Consider the following 19,400-nt stretch of genomic DNA (forward strand, 5'->3'; position numbering starts at 1 on the left):
CACTCTGAGCCACAATTTTCAAACACAAGTGAAAATTATTCTATTCTATTCTATTTCAATTTTGTCATTGGCCAAAGTATGTGCAGATCTATTTAGATGCCAGCATGTAACTCAGAATTTGTCTTTGTCAATTTCCATGCATGTACGGAATAAGTCAAACTACTATGCGTGCATAAAACGTAGTCTTCAAAGCCGAATAGAAAGTATTAAAACAATAATGGTGTTAGCAGCTGTCCTTGTGTGCATAAAAATGGTGTACAATCAAGCCCAGAAGATGTAAAAAAAAAAACAAAAAAAAAAAACTTTGCAATTAAATTTGTAAATGTGTCTCCTACATAGTTTATGTAAAAGCCCATTAGGTATGTGCATGAATGGAATATGAGCTTAATGGTGTGTCCATTTAAATTCCGCTTTGTGTGCTTCGTATGCCTTTCCCAACTCACCGCATGTGCGTAAGAGCTGTAGGTGCTGAAGGGAAGGGCGATGGCTGGGTTAAAGATGCCAAACTGCCCGACCATCTGCTGCATACGTCTGATGGTGCGCTCCTTGTCTGTGTCGGCAAACTTGACCACCAAGCTGGAGGAGGCGCCCTGAGGGGGTAAAAGGATCACAAAAGATTCGTCATGAGAGTGCAGAGTGCTTAAATTTGCTTTTCCTGCAAGCACCTCTTGCAAAAAACACCCAATCAGTCAGTCAGCAGATGAACACAGTGTTTGTATATGTATGAACTTAATGATTAACTACATACTTAGAGACAACTGGTAGCAAAACGCCTTGAAAAAGCCCAATACAAATGCATTAAGAATGGCATAGGTTAATATTTCTGATTTCTTAGTCTGCCATGTTCATTAGCAACAACAACTGCTGTTAACATCAATACCTAGCGAGCTCCTCTAATTGCATGTCAGGTTTTTTTTTTTTCTTTTCTGTTGGTGTGTGTGTGGTGGTGAATGCGAGATCATTGCGCATTTGTATTTTTGCAGAGAATCGTTCCTCCTTATTTTGTGGCTGGCATACATAAACATGAAACTATCAGAGCTATGTGAAGAATAAAAATACTCTACTTATTGAGCGAGCGGCTCTGTAGGCAGATGTGCAGGCAGAAAGCCTCCGTTCTGTCAATCAGTGTAGCATATATACAAAGTCACTGGGGGCAAAGCAGTCTCATTGTGTATAACATAAATAGTTTATATTTTCCTCCCAGCTTTTCCCCTTCTTCTGCAGCACATATATGTGACCTCAGAACTGCTTCCCATAGTGGAGGTTAAAAGATCTGCAATGCACGGTGATTTGAAATAAGAGCTATGATGGGAAGTGGTTTCTTCTGACCTTGGTAAAAATGTTCTTCAAAGAAAATGTTCCTTTTTTAAGGCAATTTCTCTCATTCTGTCCATGTTTTTTTTTTCCCCAACCTCCTATACTTTTCAGTGGCTCTGGCTTTCCAGCCCCTTTATCAACACTATTACATCTTTTTGCAGCCCAATAATGAAACCAGCAGGTGTGTCTGCCACACACCCTTCATTAAGAATCTTCAAATGATTTAGCGCTACAGTTGACCTTTTGTGTGCTCCGCCTCTCCTTCCCTCTGTGCCCCCAAACTGGCCAATCGATCCACATAAAAGGCCGAAATATTACTCTGATCTGACAGTGTAGAAAGGTTGTGTGTCAGTCACGATAAGAGGCCCCCTGAAATTGATGCAAGATTGTCAATAACGGTGGTGACTGGTGGATTGAAGGTTGGGGTGGTGGGGGGCGTGATGGTTTTTAGACGGACATTTCTGTGTTTGGATCTATGTGTGTGAGTTATGTTGGTTATAAATGGCATCTGTAATAACAGATTATTATTATTATTATTATTACTATTATTATAATAGCGTGATTCATTAGAGGTTTCCTTTCTGTGCATTTCGGTGCAGCCTCCTGCTAATAAAGACATCCGAAGACAGCAAAAAATGTTCAAAGACAGTCACTGGACCTTTCAATTGTAGCTTATGGATTTTATGTTCCTCTGTTCCCTTCCTCCCCACTTTTCTCAATATTCCCCCTAGCCCTGTCCTCCAGGCTCTCTCTGCTGGTTGAATCACAGGCTTGAGAGACTGTAGTTGAATGTCCAGCTGGTTAGTTGGCTGCCTGACTAAATGACTGATTGTCTAGTTAGTTGAGTGATTGACTGAGTGGCAGGCTGGCCAGCTAACTAATTGTCTTGACTGTCAAACTGGCCGCTACCAGGTTGGTTGAATTGTTTGTGCCATCCTGCCGCACTGGAACACTTTTTCTATTTATCAAGAGCTGTGTACTATTCTTCAACAAATACAGCAGAAACAAGAGATGGAACAACACTATATAAAGACATAATTGCTGTTTCTCGATCGCGAGTCACTTCAAGGTTAACTTTGACACAGTTGCAGGTTTCGCCTGTTGTGTCTGTCCAGCTTTTAACTATCTGCATCATTAACCTTATTATGAGGTTTAACTTTGGGAAAGTGCAGGACGAGGCTGTGCAGGACCAGAATACAGAGGAGATGTGCTGGTACATACTGAATATTTTAACTGCAGTTCACTGTTAAAAAAGCTATTAAAGGTCCACTGTGTTTGGTAATGAGAGCTGCATGTTCCTTTACTGCTTCTCTAGTTTTTGAGGAAAGGTAAGATTTATAATCTGAGGAGATTAAGTTGGAACTTCATCTTTTTTTTCCCAACTACTAGACTTGCCTGCTTGAATAATAGAAACAATTGTGCATTGACCTGTGTGGTTATATAAGAACCTTGTGCCATTCGGTTTCATACGCCTGCATGTATGTCCCGCTCTGTGCAAAGCTTTTTTCAAGAAGGTCTATACAGTGAGATGTGCACTCCCACTGGTTCTCCTTAGGAGACCTAAATCTTATGGCTTTTCGGCTAAACATCCATTGCCACATTTGTTTATCTCAGAGGTTTTCCCATTTAGGCCTGTCAGGATATCAGCACGCAGAATCTCCATTGCTGTAAAGAGAGGAGGATGAAGTGCGAAGTGAAAGTCTCATTAAATTTTTAAGCTGCCAAGTGTGAGCAGAATCCCCCTGCCGGGCGGCTCCCGGCTACCTAGGGAGCAACTGAAGGAAGGGGAGTTAAACAGGGAGGATAAAAAGGCACTACATAGATATAGAACCAAAAGGAAAGTCTGCCTCTTTATGGCTCCTTCTCATTTCCAAGGAAGGTTGTGTTGGTGTCCGTCCAAGCTGCACACCTTCATGTGGATAGAGGAGATACAGCTTCACACCTAGCTGTGTTTCACATCTCTTTAACTTTAAACATATGCCTGCTTGCAGAAGAGCACGAAAGTGAGAAGAAAGGCTCGTCCTGTGTCCTGTCTGGGGATTTTTAGTCATGTGAAAAAGTAAGGCCACTGGTTTGTAGACATATTAAGACATGCAAACATTTGATCCCCTTTAAAACAGTGCCTGTAGCAGAAATAATTTCTTGTATGCATTGTGCAGAGGGTCCTATACTCTCTGACATCAGATTACAGAAAGTTTTTACCATTTTTTAATGCAAAATTCCTTCAGCTGCAAGAGGTTTAAAGGTTTTCTTGCATGTCCTGCCCATTTTAGATCCCCTCAATGGGATTCTAATCTGTGCTGTCTTTTTTTTCTTGGATTTGCAACTAATGTTTAGAATCATAATCCTGTTGAAAGGTCAACTTCTGGTTCAGCTTCAGCTTTCTGATGGCTTAACATCATCTTTAAGCACTCTTTGATATGATCCAGAATTCATAGCTGGATCAATGACTGCAAGCTTCCCAGTCTCTGAGGAAGTGAAGTAACCCCAAAACCAGAACATTTCCATCACCGTGCTTCACAGTTGGTACGAGGTTTTTCGCCTGTAAAGCTTTCTTTGAAATGTATTGACTGTTACTGTGGCCAAACAACTCTATCTCTGATTCGAATGTCAAGAGTACATTATTCCAAATGGTCTGCTCCTTGCATATATGTTAATTGGTGATCTTTAGTTTTGCTCTAATGTTCTTTTAGGACAGCAAATTGTTTTTTGTGGCACACTACATGAAGAGTAGCAAAAGTTATCTGCAGACCCTGTAATGAAATCTTGGGGCTTTTGGAGATTTTTCATAAGGCATCAATCAATCTGCTCTTGGGCTAAATTTGCTGAATTTGTCCAGTCCTGAATAAACTGGCAGTTGTTTAACATCTATACCACGATTTTCCTATAAATAATTTAGAGATCATTTCATATCCCTTGCCAAACTAACAGACATCCACAACCATTTACTGAAGGCCTTGGAGAGCTCTGTAGATCTTAGCATGATGACACCAGAGAGAACACCAGACCCTGCTGTTTCATTTTATATTCTAAAAATGCCTGCAAAATTAAACATTGATTTATCGTGTTATTTGAGTATTTCAGCTTTATGACTAGGTGCCGTTTCAAAGAGAATCAAATGTCTGCTTGTCCAAATATGTCAACAAACCCAACAATTTTCTCATGTTTCACGTGACTGTAGCTGCCATGTGTCCCATGATGAAGACTTCATGGTTTTCTCACCTTTGTGGGTCAGTAATGCTATGATTCATCCATTAAAGTGCTTGCACAAACACACTTGCTCTCTTTTTGATAAATGTTATTTCATCATCCTTACAACTCTCTGAATCACTTTAAATTTGTTTAACTTTGAAATGCGAGCTCCCTGCGGCCTTAAAAAAATGTGAGTTACCATTGTTAGAACTGTTTTCATTATTATGTAAAGACACAACTGAGGCTTAATTTATCATATATTAAAGATGCACATCAAGTTTTCTCTATGAATGGACCTCTGGAGAGCTTTCCCTCTCAAACAATGCATGCTGGAGAGTCTGCTAACTTGTTGGTTTTGTGTCATTAAAGTCAGTTTAATGACTTGACTGAACTCTTTCAGTTTATTCATTCAACTCATCGTTTCAACTCAAAAGACCTTCAGTTAAAGCAGCATATATTTACACATTCTAAAGTGGTCTGAAAACAACATTTTAACTTGAGTCAACTTGAAATTCGTAAAAGTTGAATGTTTACACCGATCAGTCACAGTATTAAAACCACCGACAGATGAAGTGAATGACGTTGATTATTTTGGTAAAACGACACCTGTCATTTGGTGGAATAGATCAGGCAGCAAGGGAGCAGTCAGTTCTTAAGGTTGAAGTGTCAGATGCTGGGAAAATGGGGATCTGAGGGACTTGGACCAGGACCAAACTGAGCAGAGCATCTCCAAAGCAGCAGGTCTTGTGGAGTGTTCCTAGTCTATAGTGTAGGACCAAACCAAAAGTGATCCAAAGAAGGACAACCGATGAACCAGCAACAGAAACATGGGCCCCAAGGCAACAGAAAAGCTACTGTTGCACAAAATGCAGAAAACCTTGAAGCTGGCTGTAACGGAAGATGTCCAAGGAGTTGTGTAGCTGCAGAAAAGGTCAGGACAGCCCACAAAGTACCTACAATGAGCATGTGAGGGTCAAAGCTGGACTAGGGAGCAATAGTGACCTGGTTTGATGAATCCTGTTTTCTTTTACATCGTGTGGACAACCAGGTACATGTGCATCTTTTACCTGGTGAAGAGAAGCCAGCAGAATGCACTACAAGAAGAAGGCAAACCAGTGGAGACAGTATGATGCTCTGGGCAATGCTCTGCTGGGAAATCTAGCATCCTGACATTCATGTGGCTGTCACTCTGACTTTTACCACCTACCTAAACACCTAAACAGACCATGTGCACCCCTTCAAGGCAATGCTATTCTCTGATGGCAGTGACCTCTCTGCAGAATAATGGGCTCTGCCACACTGAAAAAATTAGTTCAGGAATGATTTCAGGACCATGAGAAGGAGTTCAAGGAGTTGACTTGGCCTCCAAATTCCCCACATCTCAAAGCAATTGAGCAACTGTGGGATGTGCTGGAAAAACAAGCCTGATCCACGGAGGCCACAGCTTCCAGGACTTAAAGGGTCTGCTGCTAATGTCTTGGTGTTTATGCTACAGGACACATTCAGGGTTGTGGAGCTCATACCTCAACAGGTCGGAGCTGTATGATCTACACAGTATTAGGAATGTGGGTTTAATGTTGTGTCTGAGAAAAGCTATTTGTGACATTATAAAGTGAACAGACATGCTTTTTCATCACCAGTGCTGCATCTTTTAATCGGAACATACTGTCACTGAAGGTGCACATTCCTCCATGACATATAGCACCCTACTCCAGTCTCTCGCTGCTTACAGGAGATTAAAAAACTACTTTATATTCAAGCTAATATTTTAAAAATCATTGTTTCTTCAAGGACAAAAGTGCATGGCCTGTGCTGCTTGTCTGGACACCATTAGTTTGTTTCGAGGCCACGGAGAGACTAATTTTCCTGAGTCTCATTCAGAATCGGAAGATTAGAAGTTACTCATTGTCTCTCCACCATAGAGACACTCCATATGCAATTATATGCTACAGCATATAGCGCCTCAATTTGAGCCATTTGCATGATGCTGCTCCATGGTTACTGTTCTAATAAGGCATTACTGGCTGTTGCAGTATTCCCAACTAGCCACAGTTGCATAGACACAAATCCTCTTCGAGCTTGGTTACAAAAATAATGGATGACCGTGATCTGTTGGGTCATTAGGATGTAAATTGCCTGCACAGAAATACTACTGAAAGAAATGACAGACCTAAACTAAAAATATAAAAGCATGGAACTTGTTTAATGAGACAACGTAATTGTGAAAGACTGACATCTTATTGAACATGATTATTATTTTTTTCTGACTTAGAACTGTATTTATGTACTCCTGTATCTTTTATATTGCCCTATTATACATCTTCGTGGAAAACAATGCACCTTATTGAGAATCAAATCCTGGCACTCATGGCACTTACACGCATGTGTTCTCCGTCTGAAGTAACAGAGAACATTCAGCAAGCTGGAATCATATTTAGACGGTTTTCTAACCATCTTTTTTCTTCTCTTCACTCGTAATCATCCAGCTCTCTCTTCTGAGCAAGCTTTACCTCATTTGCTTTGCCTTTGTTGTGTGCTTATCCTCCCATCATCTTGCTCCAGTGTTTCTATCTCGGTCCCTGTGTCAGCTGAAACTGCCTCAAACTCGGCAGTGGAAAAAAAAAAAATCAGCTCTCTGGCTCTACGGGCCTGACCCCCTCCGTCGTCTTCTCGGTGTAATTCTGTCCCGGGACTTACTTCCTACATGGCCCTGCTGAATCTCAGCAATTTGCTCTACAGCTCTCATGTTTAAATGTTTAATTGAGCCACTCATAACCTGAACTGTGGCAGTGTGTGTGTGTGTAAGCTGAAGGTGGAGTGCATGGATGTGTTTCTGCTTGAAATATGATGGCTTATGGTATGATGGAGATGTAGTGCAATGCTTGGACTGTGCTACTAAGTGTAAGTATTGAAGCACACTTATTACTATTCCTCAGGCTTGTTCTTGTTATAGATTCTTCCAACATGATTTTTGGCACCTAACTCATCCCACACGTTTGCAAAAAACCATATAAATTATACATCAAAACCTTTGGCCCAATCAGGAATGGTGTGCTATATCTTTTGTTAGCCATTTGTCCTTAAATGCGTCACAAGGCTTTAAACAGCAAGTGATTCACAGGTGATTGATACTGGACTACACTTTCAAAGTAAAAGCTCACAGATGTTAAAAGGTACTGATCAGGGTTTGTGAAATATGCTGGCTTTTCAAAATAAAATGCACTCATGTAAATTATATGTTATGTATAATTATAGCAGGACATATTAACTGGAAAAAGATGCATTGGCAAACTCAAAAGTACTTAAAATTTTTTTTATTGTTCATCCATTATATTGTAGCTGCTGGAGGTATCTGTGATCCTGCACATCTATACGTCCACTGACCACCACTGATCCTACGTGCACACACTTGCAGATTTTCTCTCCCCTTTCCAGCTTACACAGAATACACACACTCCCCATCTACATGAATAACACAAATGTATTCAGCCCGAGTCCTCCGTGCTGGAAAAAAGATCAGTTAGGGAGCCTTTGACCCTGGTCCATGGCTGTACGAGCATGTGTCAGTGAAACAGTGAGGGGAGCAATATAGAACGAGTGTGCGTGCTTCATGTAAATGTGCTGCCCGCAAAGTGCTTTTGTTTGTAGATGCTTATGTATGCACACACATGGACTCATAAACTCTAAGCAGCCAGTGTTCATGCTTTGAGGGGAACTGGCAGTAGATCTATCAGCCCGCCGTAGTTAGTCTCCGTATTAATATTCGGTGCATTTCAACACCTCAGCCGCTGCTGCTATTGGCTGATCTAAATTTTATTGTCACGTCTATGACTGCCCATCAGCTAAAGCCTTGTTGAGGCAACAAAAATGCACACACGCACGTTTATCTGCTGGTTCAGTTTGTCTTAGTTCATTAGAACATTTTTTAATACATCGAGGGAACTGGATTGAGGCAATTGCCAGACGACGGATAGCCTTTACAAGCTCAGGATGTATTACAGCTGTAAATGGCTTCTTCTTTATTTATATATTCATTTTTTAAATCCACCCCAAAGTGTGCTAGATGAAAGATTCTTTCTTTATCCATTCAATCGACATGCTTGTACATGACTGTTCTCTCCGCTGTGGATCAACTGCAATCAAAATGAACTCCCATCACCACACAGGATGTATGGTCGATGGTTTTTTTTCTTTTCCAGGATCTTTGCTACACTGATGGACACTTTGCTCTGAATAGCACTGTCCTGCTGAGGCATAATAGTCCACCGGTGGTCCGCTAATCTCGGCGAGGCAGGCACACTGTGCCCTCTCCTCCAGCAGCCACAGGATATGAGATGCTGATCAGATTTCTATAATCAATTTACCAGAGCGGGAGGTATAAATCCTGTCCATTCACTCTTTCTCCCACTGCCCCCCTCTTCCCTCTGTCTCACTCTCCCTCTCTCTCCCCAAGTCTTCCTCCCCTCCCTTCGGCACCCTGCTTATAGTTAGATGAATAATTCAGCAGCCAATGTGGTGAAAGGTGGAGTAAACAAGTCTATTGCCTAATATCCCAAGAGGCTGCCAAAGAGAGACGAGTGAGGGCAGAGAGCCAGCAGAGATAGGGGGATGGAGCAACACAGGAGGAGGGTATCTATGGAGAATGGACATCCAAAGTCTTTCCTCATGACCCGCAGTCATTTGCACTTAGATTGACTCGGAGGTTGCGCCAAAATGGCACAGCTGGCTTCAAGTGGTTGTCTCTGCTTTCTTCTCTTGAGCCACACATTGGCAACCATTAATAATGAAATCATACAGTGAAACACAACAGCTGTGTGATAGGGTGGGAGAGAGTTCAGGGTCCCTGCCTCTCCGAGACGAGAGTTCCCAAAAACAAAAACGAGGATAAAAGCAGGAGTATACTTAAGGCTACTGTATAATACAAGACGTGACTCTCCGTCCGCTCGTCAAATGTCATGGAGAATAACTCTATTCAGGTTTGGAGTGCAGAGTAAGTAGCTTTTATTTTGACACCATCAGGTATACAGGGACCATGCCTAAACCAGAGACACATACAAATGAGCAGTACAGCTTTTTGTGCTCGTAGTAAATCCAATGCAGAGAGAATTCAGAGGACACAGTGTGCTTACATAACGAGCAAATGTAATCTCACTCTGGAGTTATATTCACTGATTATGCAAGCAGAACTACTGATTGATGACTCACCCAAAATTCAATTATCACTCTAAACAGTTTTATGTGGAAATTAGATTAGGATTTTTTTTTTTAAAGGAACCATGTTAATTAAAGAGACACAAGGATATTTCTGGTTGTATCTGTTTTTAAAGCCGGGATATTTATGAGGACGGTTGTACTTCCTGTAAGTCGATTAGAACCTTGAAGTTACGGTAAGTTGAAGAGCTCTAAATCAAAAGATTGCACCTAACTGTTGTGTTGTAGTTGTGTGTGCTATGAAAGCTGCAGGTTGTGTATGTGTTTCTGTGATTTTGTACTTAAGGGAGAAAGGTGTACTCACTGGCATGGTCTGGCTGCCGTGGAGGGCACTGATTGCAGACTGAGCCTCAGTATGTGTGGAGAACTTAACGAAGGCGCAACCTGGAAGAGATGCACAGCACACACATGCACACAGGAAAACACAAACACACACACAGTATACACACATATAAATATAAATATACATAAAAGTATTCAATCGAGTGAGTATTTAAAAGGCTACGGTATACTGATAAAAGATGTTGAATTGCATCTGACACCACAGAAATCACTGTGCAGCGAGAGGCTTTCACTACACAGCAGGCTGCTCCACTCCAGGCATTAGGCAGGCAGACAAGCAGGCAGAAGCTGCAGGCTAAAGATTGCACTGATGAAGCAGAAAAGCATGCTATTTAGCACCACATGCCTGTCTGTGCATATTAAATACTAGCTAAAGCGGCTAAACTTAAATAGAAACCCCTTCGAGAACTCGGCACACTTCATTGTTCCCTCAGCGAGAAGTTCGGATCGATACTTTGTGAATATTGGATCAAATGCCAGAAGCCACAGAACCAGCACTGTTTGTTGTAATGTATGTAAGGAATACCGGAAGGACTATAGCACTACTATTCAATATGCAGATATAATTTTCACTAATACGATGTCCCTGTGTCTTCTAGAATTAACCGCGATGGTCCACTCCCAAATTTGATTACATAAGCAGTAACAATAACTGGTTGAAAATATTAATTACACTATATCCCTTTACTGTTTTTATCCAGATGTATTCCTGGATGTATGGCGTGGGAGGAAGAGACCTCTGGGACGCATGACCATCTATTACAAAACAAATTAACGCACTTTCTCAATGATGCATGTGCGATAATGGTACCCAGTCCGCTGCTCTTGCGCATCTCTGGAGTGAGTTTATCGAAATTGAAGAGGGCATAAGAAACCAAAGTGAACTGAGACAACACCCGAGTCTTTACACCGCGAGGACTGAATGTGGGTCTGTTGCAGTGAAGAAGCACGACTATCCACGAGCCACCATGTCCTCTTATAATTATACCCTATTTCACCTAATTTCATTTCATTTTAACTTTCCTTTTTTTCTTATTTAATCTCTCATACTTTATTCTTCTTATCACTTATCCTGCTTGACCCAGGCGCCCTGCCATTCTTCCTCTGTTAATGGGCTTACCCCCGTGGACACCAGCCGATCAAGATGCCCATTCAGCTGTCAAACCACTGCCCCCTATTGAGATATGGATAGAAAAGAGCTCGAGCTCGTGATGACCTGTACAAGGACTTTGCTACAGTAGTACAAAGTATATACCATTGTAATCAGCCTTTTAAAGCTGGGGTAGGCAGCATTTTTCTGGCGTCACTGGGCAAAAACTCAGCAGTAATCTTTCAGCATGTTGTAATTCAAGTGGTAGGAAGTAGGAAACTAGACTTCTGCACCTCCTTTTGGCTCCATTTTCAGGATTTAAAGTCTCCTATCATGGGCTCGACTTTCTAGCCAATCAGCAGGCTTTTACACAGATCAGCTGAGGTAATACAAATAGTAACAAAGTCTCCACAGGGGGAGCTGGATGTTGTGGGTTAGACTTTCACTCAGCAGAGCTGCGTTTGAATCCTGTTTGAAACCAAATGTTCAATAAATGCTAACTTTTAGCTTGGCTATTTTTGCACATTGTAATCATGTGCATGTGCTTGTGCTAGTCTGAGCTGTTATACAAGGGTTTTCTTAACAAATTCTGCCACTTTTTGAATGCTTTTCTAGAGTTTTTTGTATACTCTTACTTCATTGCATGAACCTCTTTTGAAATAAACCAAAGAGTTTTCTTTTTTTTAACTATTAAACTAATTGTGCAGCAGCTTGAGTGCATACACATTCAGATTTCCAGTAATTACAGTGTTGCACTAATTCTGTACAAATAGGATTCTGTGATGGCTACAGATTTTGCAGCAGATGACAGCAATGCCTTACTTTTTGACATATCTTATTTGATATAATACTAAAAAATATCAAAGACACACCACCAACCACTACAGACACCCATTAGCAGACAGATGAATATGATAGTAGTCTTTGGAGCAGAGTGTTTTAGCCCAGACTCAGATGGAGCACAAATATTACAGAGCCACAAAGAAGAGTACAGCTTCCCTTGGCTATCCCCTTCCTCACAGTGGGGACTCTAGAATTGTTTTGACATCCATCTTTCCCTTCTCCTCCTCCAAACCACTGCAGTCAGAATGCTCTGGCTTCAAACCCCCTTAGATATAATTCCACAACAATTTCCATAAGTGCTGGCTGGGAAATAGGCTTTAGAGACATGAAAAACCACCAGTCCCTTTGCTCTTTGCTGCATGTCAGGGGGAATTGATGTCTCCGAAAAGTTTTGGCTATCTTAAAGAGGCCTGCAAGGTATCAACACTACAGTACCTGCCTGAGTTACAGTAAAGGGCCAACAGTACATCCACAGGGGGAAAAAATGCTTCCGATTACTACTGTAAAAATAATGAGGGCAGTGAAGGAAAGGAAACATGGAGAGTGTCTTTCTCTCTCTTTTTTTTTAAAAAAAAAAAGAAAAATATGCTGAAAAACAGTTTGCAATGGCAAACTCAGCATTTTAAACTTGCAAATCATTGCTGTATCTGATGGGATTACAGCTGCTGATAACAGAGGGTGTGCTGGTTTGCTGGTGGCTAACATGTAAATGCAGATTTTTTTGTTCTGGCTTTTGGATTTTATCAAACACCATCCCTATATTTACCCAAAAACATTCCTGTCTCACTTAAAAACAACAACCACAAACATATATATATATATACATTATTATATAACAAATTATAAGATTTTAAGACTATTGGAGGGTTCATTGTTTCTAAAATAACAATATCCGTTAAAAAATACTTGGCTATTCCATGACTTTTGGGATATTTAAGTCATGGAGAGTGCAATTTTTTTGTCACTGCCAGTAACTGTCTAGCACATCAAACATCATACAGTTCAAATGGGTGTAATTAACGCACTACTTGACCTATATCTGATGCTTATGACACACAGACACACTGTCACTTCTCTGTCAGCGACCTAAATAACACTGACAACTGTATCCTGGTTCCCACCTTTGCTGTTTCCGTCAGGACCTCTTAGGACCGTGCACTCCTCGATGACTCCGTAGGGTTCGAAGAGACGGTAAACATCCTCCTCGGTCTGTTGTTTGTTCAGCATCCCCACAAACAACTTCCTGTCTTCTGGAACAAAAACAACAGACAAGAAAACAAACAAAAGGCGACATTATAACTTTGACCTCAATTATGAGACCGGTTTGAGAAGAAACAGCAGTGATACATGGCGACTGTTGGTCTCTTTTTCACAGAGTACAGTAGGTGTCTAGTGTATTTCGTGCAAGTTGGGCTCGAGTCACATTGTATTCCCTCCTTTCCAGGACTGATCATTTTAAATCTCCAGTTTAAGTGGGTTTGGTCCCATATGAGCACATATTCTGTAGCTTCTGGGGGTAAGTCAGTGGTCAGGGCGAAAGTAGAGGAAAGAAGAGAAAGTGTAGACTAATGAAGAGGTTTCTCACATGCACACACACTCAGCCACAGAGACCCAAGACAATGAGCGAGTCTTTGGTCCTTTAAAAGCATGAGGGGCTCCAGGCAGCTCCAGCCTCCTACACACCAAACTGTACTGGCTGGAAGTTCTCTCACTCTTTCCTCCCCCTGTATTCATCTCTCTCTTCCCTCTCTCTTTTCTGCTTTTCCTTTTTCTCTCGCTGATTCTACATTCCACCCCCCCACACATTCTTTTTCAATTGCCTCCCTCCCTTCGCTTCCTCTCTTTATCTCTCTCTTACTCTACTAATTGCTGCTGATCCAGTGTTTTTTGTGTAGCTGGAGAAATATTTCAGCGTACTCTTCAGTGAACAATGGCTTGTCTCTCCAGCGAGCAACGAAGGCTGGGAGACATGCCATGAATAACGCTGACTTTCCAATAGATAGCCAGCATGCTATTGAGTCCTGTTAAATGCTGTGGGATCTGATCTTTACCTTGACCTGACACACTGTGTTTACTGATGTACTCTGGCCCTGTATGATTAATGCTACAGTGCAGCGCGTCTCTGCTGGCAGCAGAAGCACTAAAACCTTCCCTTTATACAGATTGTTTCTCCAACTCTGACCTGTGAAGTGACAGTGGGGAGACTCAGTGAGAGACAGGACTAGCGGCCGCTGCTGTGAAGAGGTTGAGAGCAGCACAAAATCGCTGCCAGAGGTATTGCCCAGCGTCAGGGTGACCCGTGACGGCTACCGAGTGTGTCGTGTTGTTGTCGTTCCCTGATCCAGACACAAGCCGATACCCACATTCCTGCAGTGGGCACAGCCAAAGAGTGTATGTGGACATGGCACCCAGCTAGGGTTTCAGCACTCAGCACTACCAATGATGCACCTTTAAAATAATCACTCGTGTCAGAGCGTTGTCTAGGGAGGGGCGTCCCTGGTGCTGGCTCCTTATTGCAAGTGGCAGGATCAGAGGCTATGTATCAAAATGGAAGTGATGCAATGTGACATCTGTCAGGGTGGATTGGAGAGCATTTATCTACAAAAAAAAGGAAAAGCCCTGAACTGGAAAATGAAAGGCCAAGATGGTCCTTCCTTTTGCTGGAGGGAGAATATAAATTCTGAGGTTGGATAGGGGAGATGAGTCAAGGTTGGGGGTTGGGCACAAATTTCCCTGAATGCCGCTGGACCACATCTCGCATACAGTCCTGTATACAGTGTACAGCCAGAGAGGCACACACAGAAACCTTCCTGTTCTTACTTTAGCTGTAACTTCCCTCTTCATGCAGGTAATGGGGGTCTGACAAGTACGGACTTAATGCATGACCTTTCTCAGTTTCATATGAGCTGCACTCCAACGATCACACAGTTAACAGCTTACATGTGGCACGTCTTAAAATACGACTCTGCATCCACCCTTCAGCATAAAGATTTCTAACTGGCAAGTCACTTCCAGCTGAATGGAATAATATTTATAGGACTTGAAGTATAAAAGGATCATTGGCCATTATATATCACATGCCTGTGTAATATTGGCTCACAGTGAGCAACACAAAAGCCTCACACACTAATCTGAGGCATATGCAGGAAGCCACTGCAACGTACAAAAAGGTGTGACATTATATGAAATTTATTTTGTACAGCATTTAGAAGGTCTTCGTCATCGGCGGCTGAGGCAGAGATGGAGTGTATGTTCTGGAACGTAAATGTGCTTTGAAAACAAGCTAACAATGCATGAAAACAGATCATCTAGGAGATCTGTTCCACCGTCTAGGATTCTGCTCCGGCTGCTCTCAACTCAAATGCTCCCTTGGGAATTCAGGTCTTGTGTTCATCGCCAATAGAAACATTATCTCATTTATCTACAACACGGCAGCACAGGCAGTGTGCAAACAGACACAAACAGAGTGCAAAACACCTACAGTCATTTACACATATTTGACAGGGGAGGAAAACAAGGAGTGAAGGAGGGACAAAGGGAGGGAGAGAGAAAAAAAACTGCATGCAGAAACTAGGCGGATTAGAGATGGCAGCTCTCCCACCATGACCACACACATAGGATACACACAGTGTATGTCCCGCTGTTCGCTATCTTGTAACTGCAGAATATCCGCTTTTCTTCATCACCTTAACCAAATGAATACTGCTAACTACAATCCACCAACCACAACCCTCGCAGGCTTCCTTATTTGATCCGTTTTGCTGCTAATTGCTAAGCTGCTGCTAGCTGCAAGTGCTGCTAATTGCTGGCTTAGTGACCACTGCAGCACTACGAGCTGCAACACACCACATATAATCCTGCTTCGTCTGGTTTCTGCAGTGTAAAGCTGCATATATATATATATATATATATATATATATATATATATATATATATATATATATATATATATATATATATATATATATATATATATATATATATATATATATATATATATATATATATGATGCTCATCTAAACTGAAGCAAAAAGAAAAAAAATCTCCAAAAAAATAGCCATTTTAAACTGATTCTCAACTGGATCTTTATTCTGTCATATATTTAATTGTACAGCAACCACTAACAGAAATCTTCACTGTGAATCCACAAACTTGGATTTGCTGGATCATTCTCAGCTGAATTCAGTCTTTGCAGTAGTTCGGTAAAAATCATCCTTGATCTGCTATTTGTACAGCCTGGATATAGTGGTATTGGCTTATACGTTGTCTGATCGTTGTCTGATATGGGCCTTTATGAAATTTTTTTTCCCCCATAGAACATAATGTAGACAGGAATCCTAGAGGTTATTTAGAAATGGTGTCATTACACAGTTTGTCCAGCAGAGTGCATTCTGACTTCATTCTCTACAAAACTCTCAGCACTGTGCAGCACATGTAGCAGAGTAAGACTCATAGCTGGGCAGTCAGTAATGCAGAGTCGAGCAGTGACTTTACACAAAGCTGCTAACTAGTTTGTGTAAAACATTTACGGAAAGTAAATTATCTGTGATGTTATCATTTTCCTCTCTTAATATCACAACATCGTCTAATTTGATCAGAGTTCAATTTTAAATTAAAATTTCTGCATAAAATACAATGTCCTCCTCATGGAATGTTCCTTTGAACTGGACCATTAAGCAAAAGCAAAATTAGTTTGTTACATTTTCTAGAAAGTAAATAAACAATAACCCTATCAGTTCGGTTTTCAATACCCAGACAATTCCGTGTTTTCCATGAAAACTCCCACTTTTGTCCATGTGCTAACATAACTGCACAAAGGTTTTCTAATCATCAATGAGCCTTTCAGCACCATTAGCTAACACAATGTAGCATTAGAACACAGGAGTGATGGTTGCTGGAAATGTTCCTCTGTACCACTATGGAGATATTCCTTTAAAAATCATACTTTTGAACGGTAGTATATGTGTATAAACAATATTGGCTGATATAGTAAGACTGAAATTTTTGACAAAAGGTCCAAAAATCCAGCATTAGTTGGCATCTAATTTAATCACACTTAAATGTTTGATTATCTCTGCATAGATTACAATCAATTCTTCATAGCATGTTACCTTGAACTGCACCATTTAGCTCAAGTCATTATGTGAAGAATGTCTCAAACAGACTTTTATTTTTTTTGTTGTTGTTGTACTTTCAGTCACAAACAACACTGAAACATTCCACAATTTGGAAAGGTGTTAAATGATATTTTCTGTTTGCCTCATCCTTCTGCTGCAGCTTTTTACTCACTGAAAATGGTCTCTATTGTACAGACTAATAAAAAATAAGACAATAAAATATCAGTTGTTTCTTTTTGTTTGTTTGTTTACATCATAACGCAGTCTAGCCCACAGGAATATTATCCAAAATTAGCTCCACTCCACTCCATAGTATTTAAGATGAATTATGACTACTTAAATTATTCAGGGGTCCAATAACCACCAGAAAATTCACTGTGCTGCACGCTGGCAATAAGACACATTTACAGCTCACTGGCAGTGTACTGTATGTAACTTCATTGTGACACACAACTGGTGTCCTGAAATTTACCCCCGCCCCCCCCCCAATCATGTTTAATTTACTCCGAGTTACTAAACAGATGCTTGTTTGGAATAAATGCATTGGGAATTAAAATCCAGAATTGGCAGTATGCGCCCTGGTTCTACATATTGAAGATTTCTGGGTTCATTTGAAGCCTTTCTAATCAATATAAGCTTTTCAGTGTAAGTGTGTTGTGCCTCGGCATTGCTGCGCTAAAGCAAATCAAATCGGTAACATTTCATATCTCAATTCTTCACGCCAGAAGCTGACCAATGCAGCACTCACATGACAAACAATGGCTCGGTAATTCCTTCTTTATGCATGTGCACAACACCTTGTCTTGTATTTATTTCCACTGCAAGTTTGAAGGATCTCACACATACACCATCTGCAGCACAGTCCACTACATACTGGAGACTTATTACAGTATGTTCAGTGATTATACCGCAGACTGCTGAGGATTTTGACAGTGAACTGAGACTTATTGAATAGAAATGGGGCAGAATGGGAGGTTTTTTGGAGCAACAAGAGAAAGAGAAAAAAAAATTTAGAGTCAAGGGAAGCAGAGATGTGGAGAAAGAATGAGCAGAGAGAGAGAGGGGAGGAGTGAATGTGTGGGAGAGAGAGAACGATGTGCTCGTACTGTAAGTTGCTGTGCATACAGTCCTGCAGTCCTTGATAAGCCAGGATGGATGAAAGAGCTACACCACTGGAGTTGGTAAATCATTGTCAGTGGTGGGGAGGATGTGGAAAGCAAAGGAAACTGAGAAGGGGAGGGACGGGAATGGGGGGTGAAGGGTGGAAGGAAAGCTACCAACTGCTTTAGGTGCTCTCTGGTTTTCAAATTTCCCTTCGCCGTCTGTCTCTTTTTCAATCATTGCGAAAAGCAAAGGAGCGGGGATGGAGGGAGATATTGTGACAGAGGGAGAGTGTGTGCTATAGAGAAAAAGTACTTGTCAGAAGGATGGGAAGGTTGCTATGACAACTACTTATACAGCCGGCTGTCAGTCATGTTTCATTGGAGTTTGGAGAAGAGGAGATGAATGAAGGGAGGAGAGGAGTTAGGGAAGGAGGGGTTGGAAAGGGTCATTTCTCCATCTGTCTGCTGAGCCGGAGTGTAAATTTGACTGTCAGGCTTGCAGATAAGGACAAATTATGAACAATATTAGCTGGCCGATAAAAGGGAACAATAACGAATGGATAAATATATTAAAACCAAATGAGATAGCATCCAGGCAGAAACAGGGGCCCTGAGAAGCCATCCAGGTTTTCTCATTTGGAAGGGAAGATAAGGGCTGCAGAGAAGGCTGTGGAGGGGAAGGATCCACCGTATTAGAGCTAGCTACTGTAGCATACATTCTTGTCAAAAGAGAGAAAGAATCAAAATCACTTTGTAGCAGGAATACCAAACATTGTGGCTTCCTCTCCCTCCTTCACAAGCCTATTATACTTCTCCAATGAGCAGGATGCCACACAATAACAGTGTCAGCATGTGTTCAAGCATAAAAAACAGACAGAATGGAATGAAATTAATTAACTCTAAGAGATCACAGTGCTTAGCCAGTGGAATTTAATCCAATTTATTACATATAGGGATCTAACTAGGGTTGTGTTGGCATTAATGAGATGGTGTGTATGGATGTGTGCATGTGCAGCACATAGGAGCACATGCAGCCTGCTGTGCATAGGTGTGCTGAGGGCATCCTATGTGAAGGAAGGATCAGCGATAGGAGTGGCAGAGACCGACGAGGGAGGCAGTCTGAGGTTTGGCACCGCTGTAGGGTGAGAAAACCCTGCCAAATTAACTCCTGAATAATGAGCCTT

The 19,400-nt window shown here is 41.4% G+C and overlaps 1 protein-coding gene across 14 annotated transcripts in view; it reads right to left on the minus strand.

The window, feature by feature from the left end:
- celf5a (cugbp, Elav-like family member 5a) overlaps positions 1-19,400 on the minus strand; it is a 235,816-nt gene that overhangs the window by 25,779 nt on the left and 190,637 nt on the right. For 11 of the 14 annotated variants that reach the window (XM_055016591.1, XM_055016596.1, XM_055016593.1 and 8 more), the window contains exons 4-6: positions 13,117-13,245; positions 10,025-10,104; positions 444-590 (exon numbers count right to left, since the gene is read on the minus strand). In XM_055016591.1, coding sequence (XP_054872566.1) covers positions 444-590; positions 10,025-10,104; positions 13,117-13,245 — 356 coding nt within the window. The remainder of the gene's footprint in view (positions 1-443; positions 591-10,024; positions 10,105-13,116; positions 13,246-19,400) is intronic. The other 3 variants (XM_055016603.1, XM_055016584.1, XM_055016609.1) reach the window with 1 other exon arrangement.

This window comes from Amphiprion ocellaris, chromosome 2 (genome assembly GCF_022539595.1).
Source record: "Amphiprion ocellaris isolate individual 3 ecotype Okinawa chromosome 2, ASM2253959v1, whole genome shotgun sequence".
In the NCBI taxonomy this organism is placed as follows: domain Eukaryota; kingdom Metazoa; phylum Chordata; class Actinopteri; family Pomacentridae; genus Amphiprion; species Amphiprion ocellaris.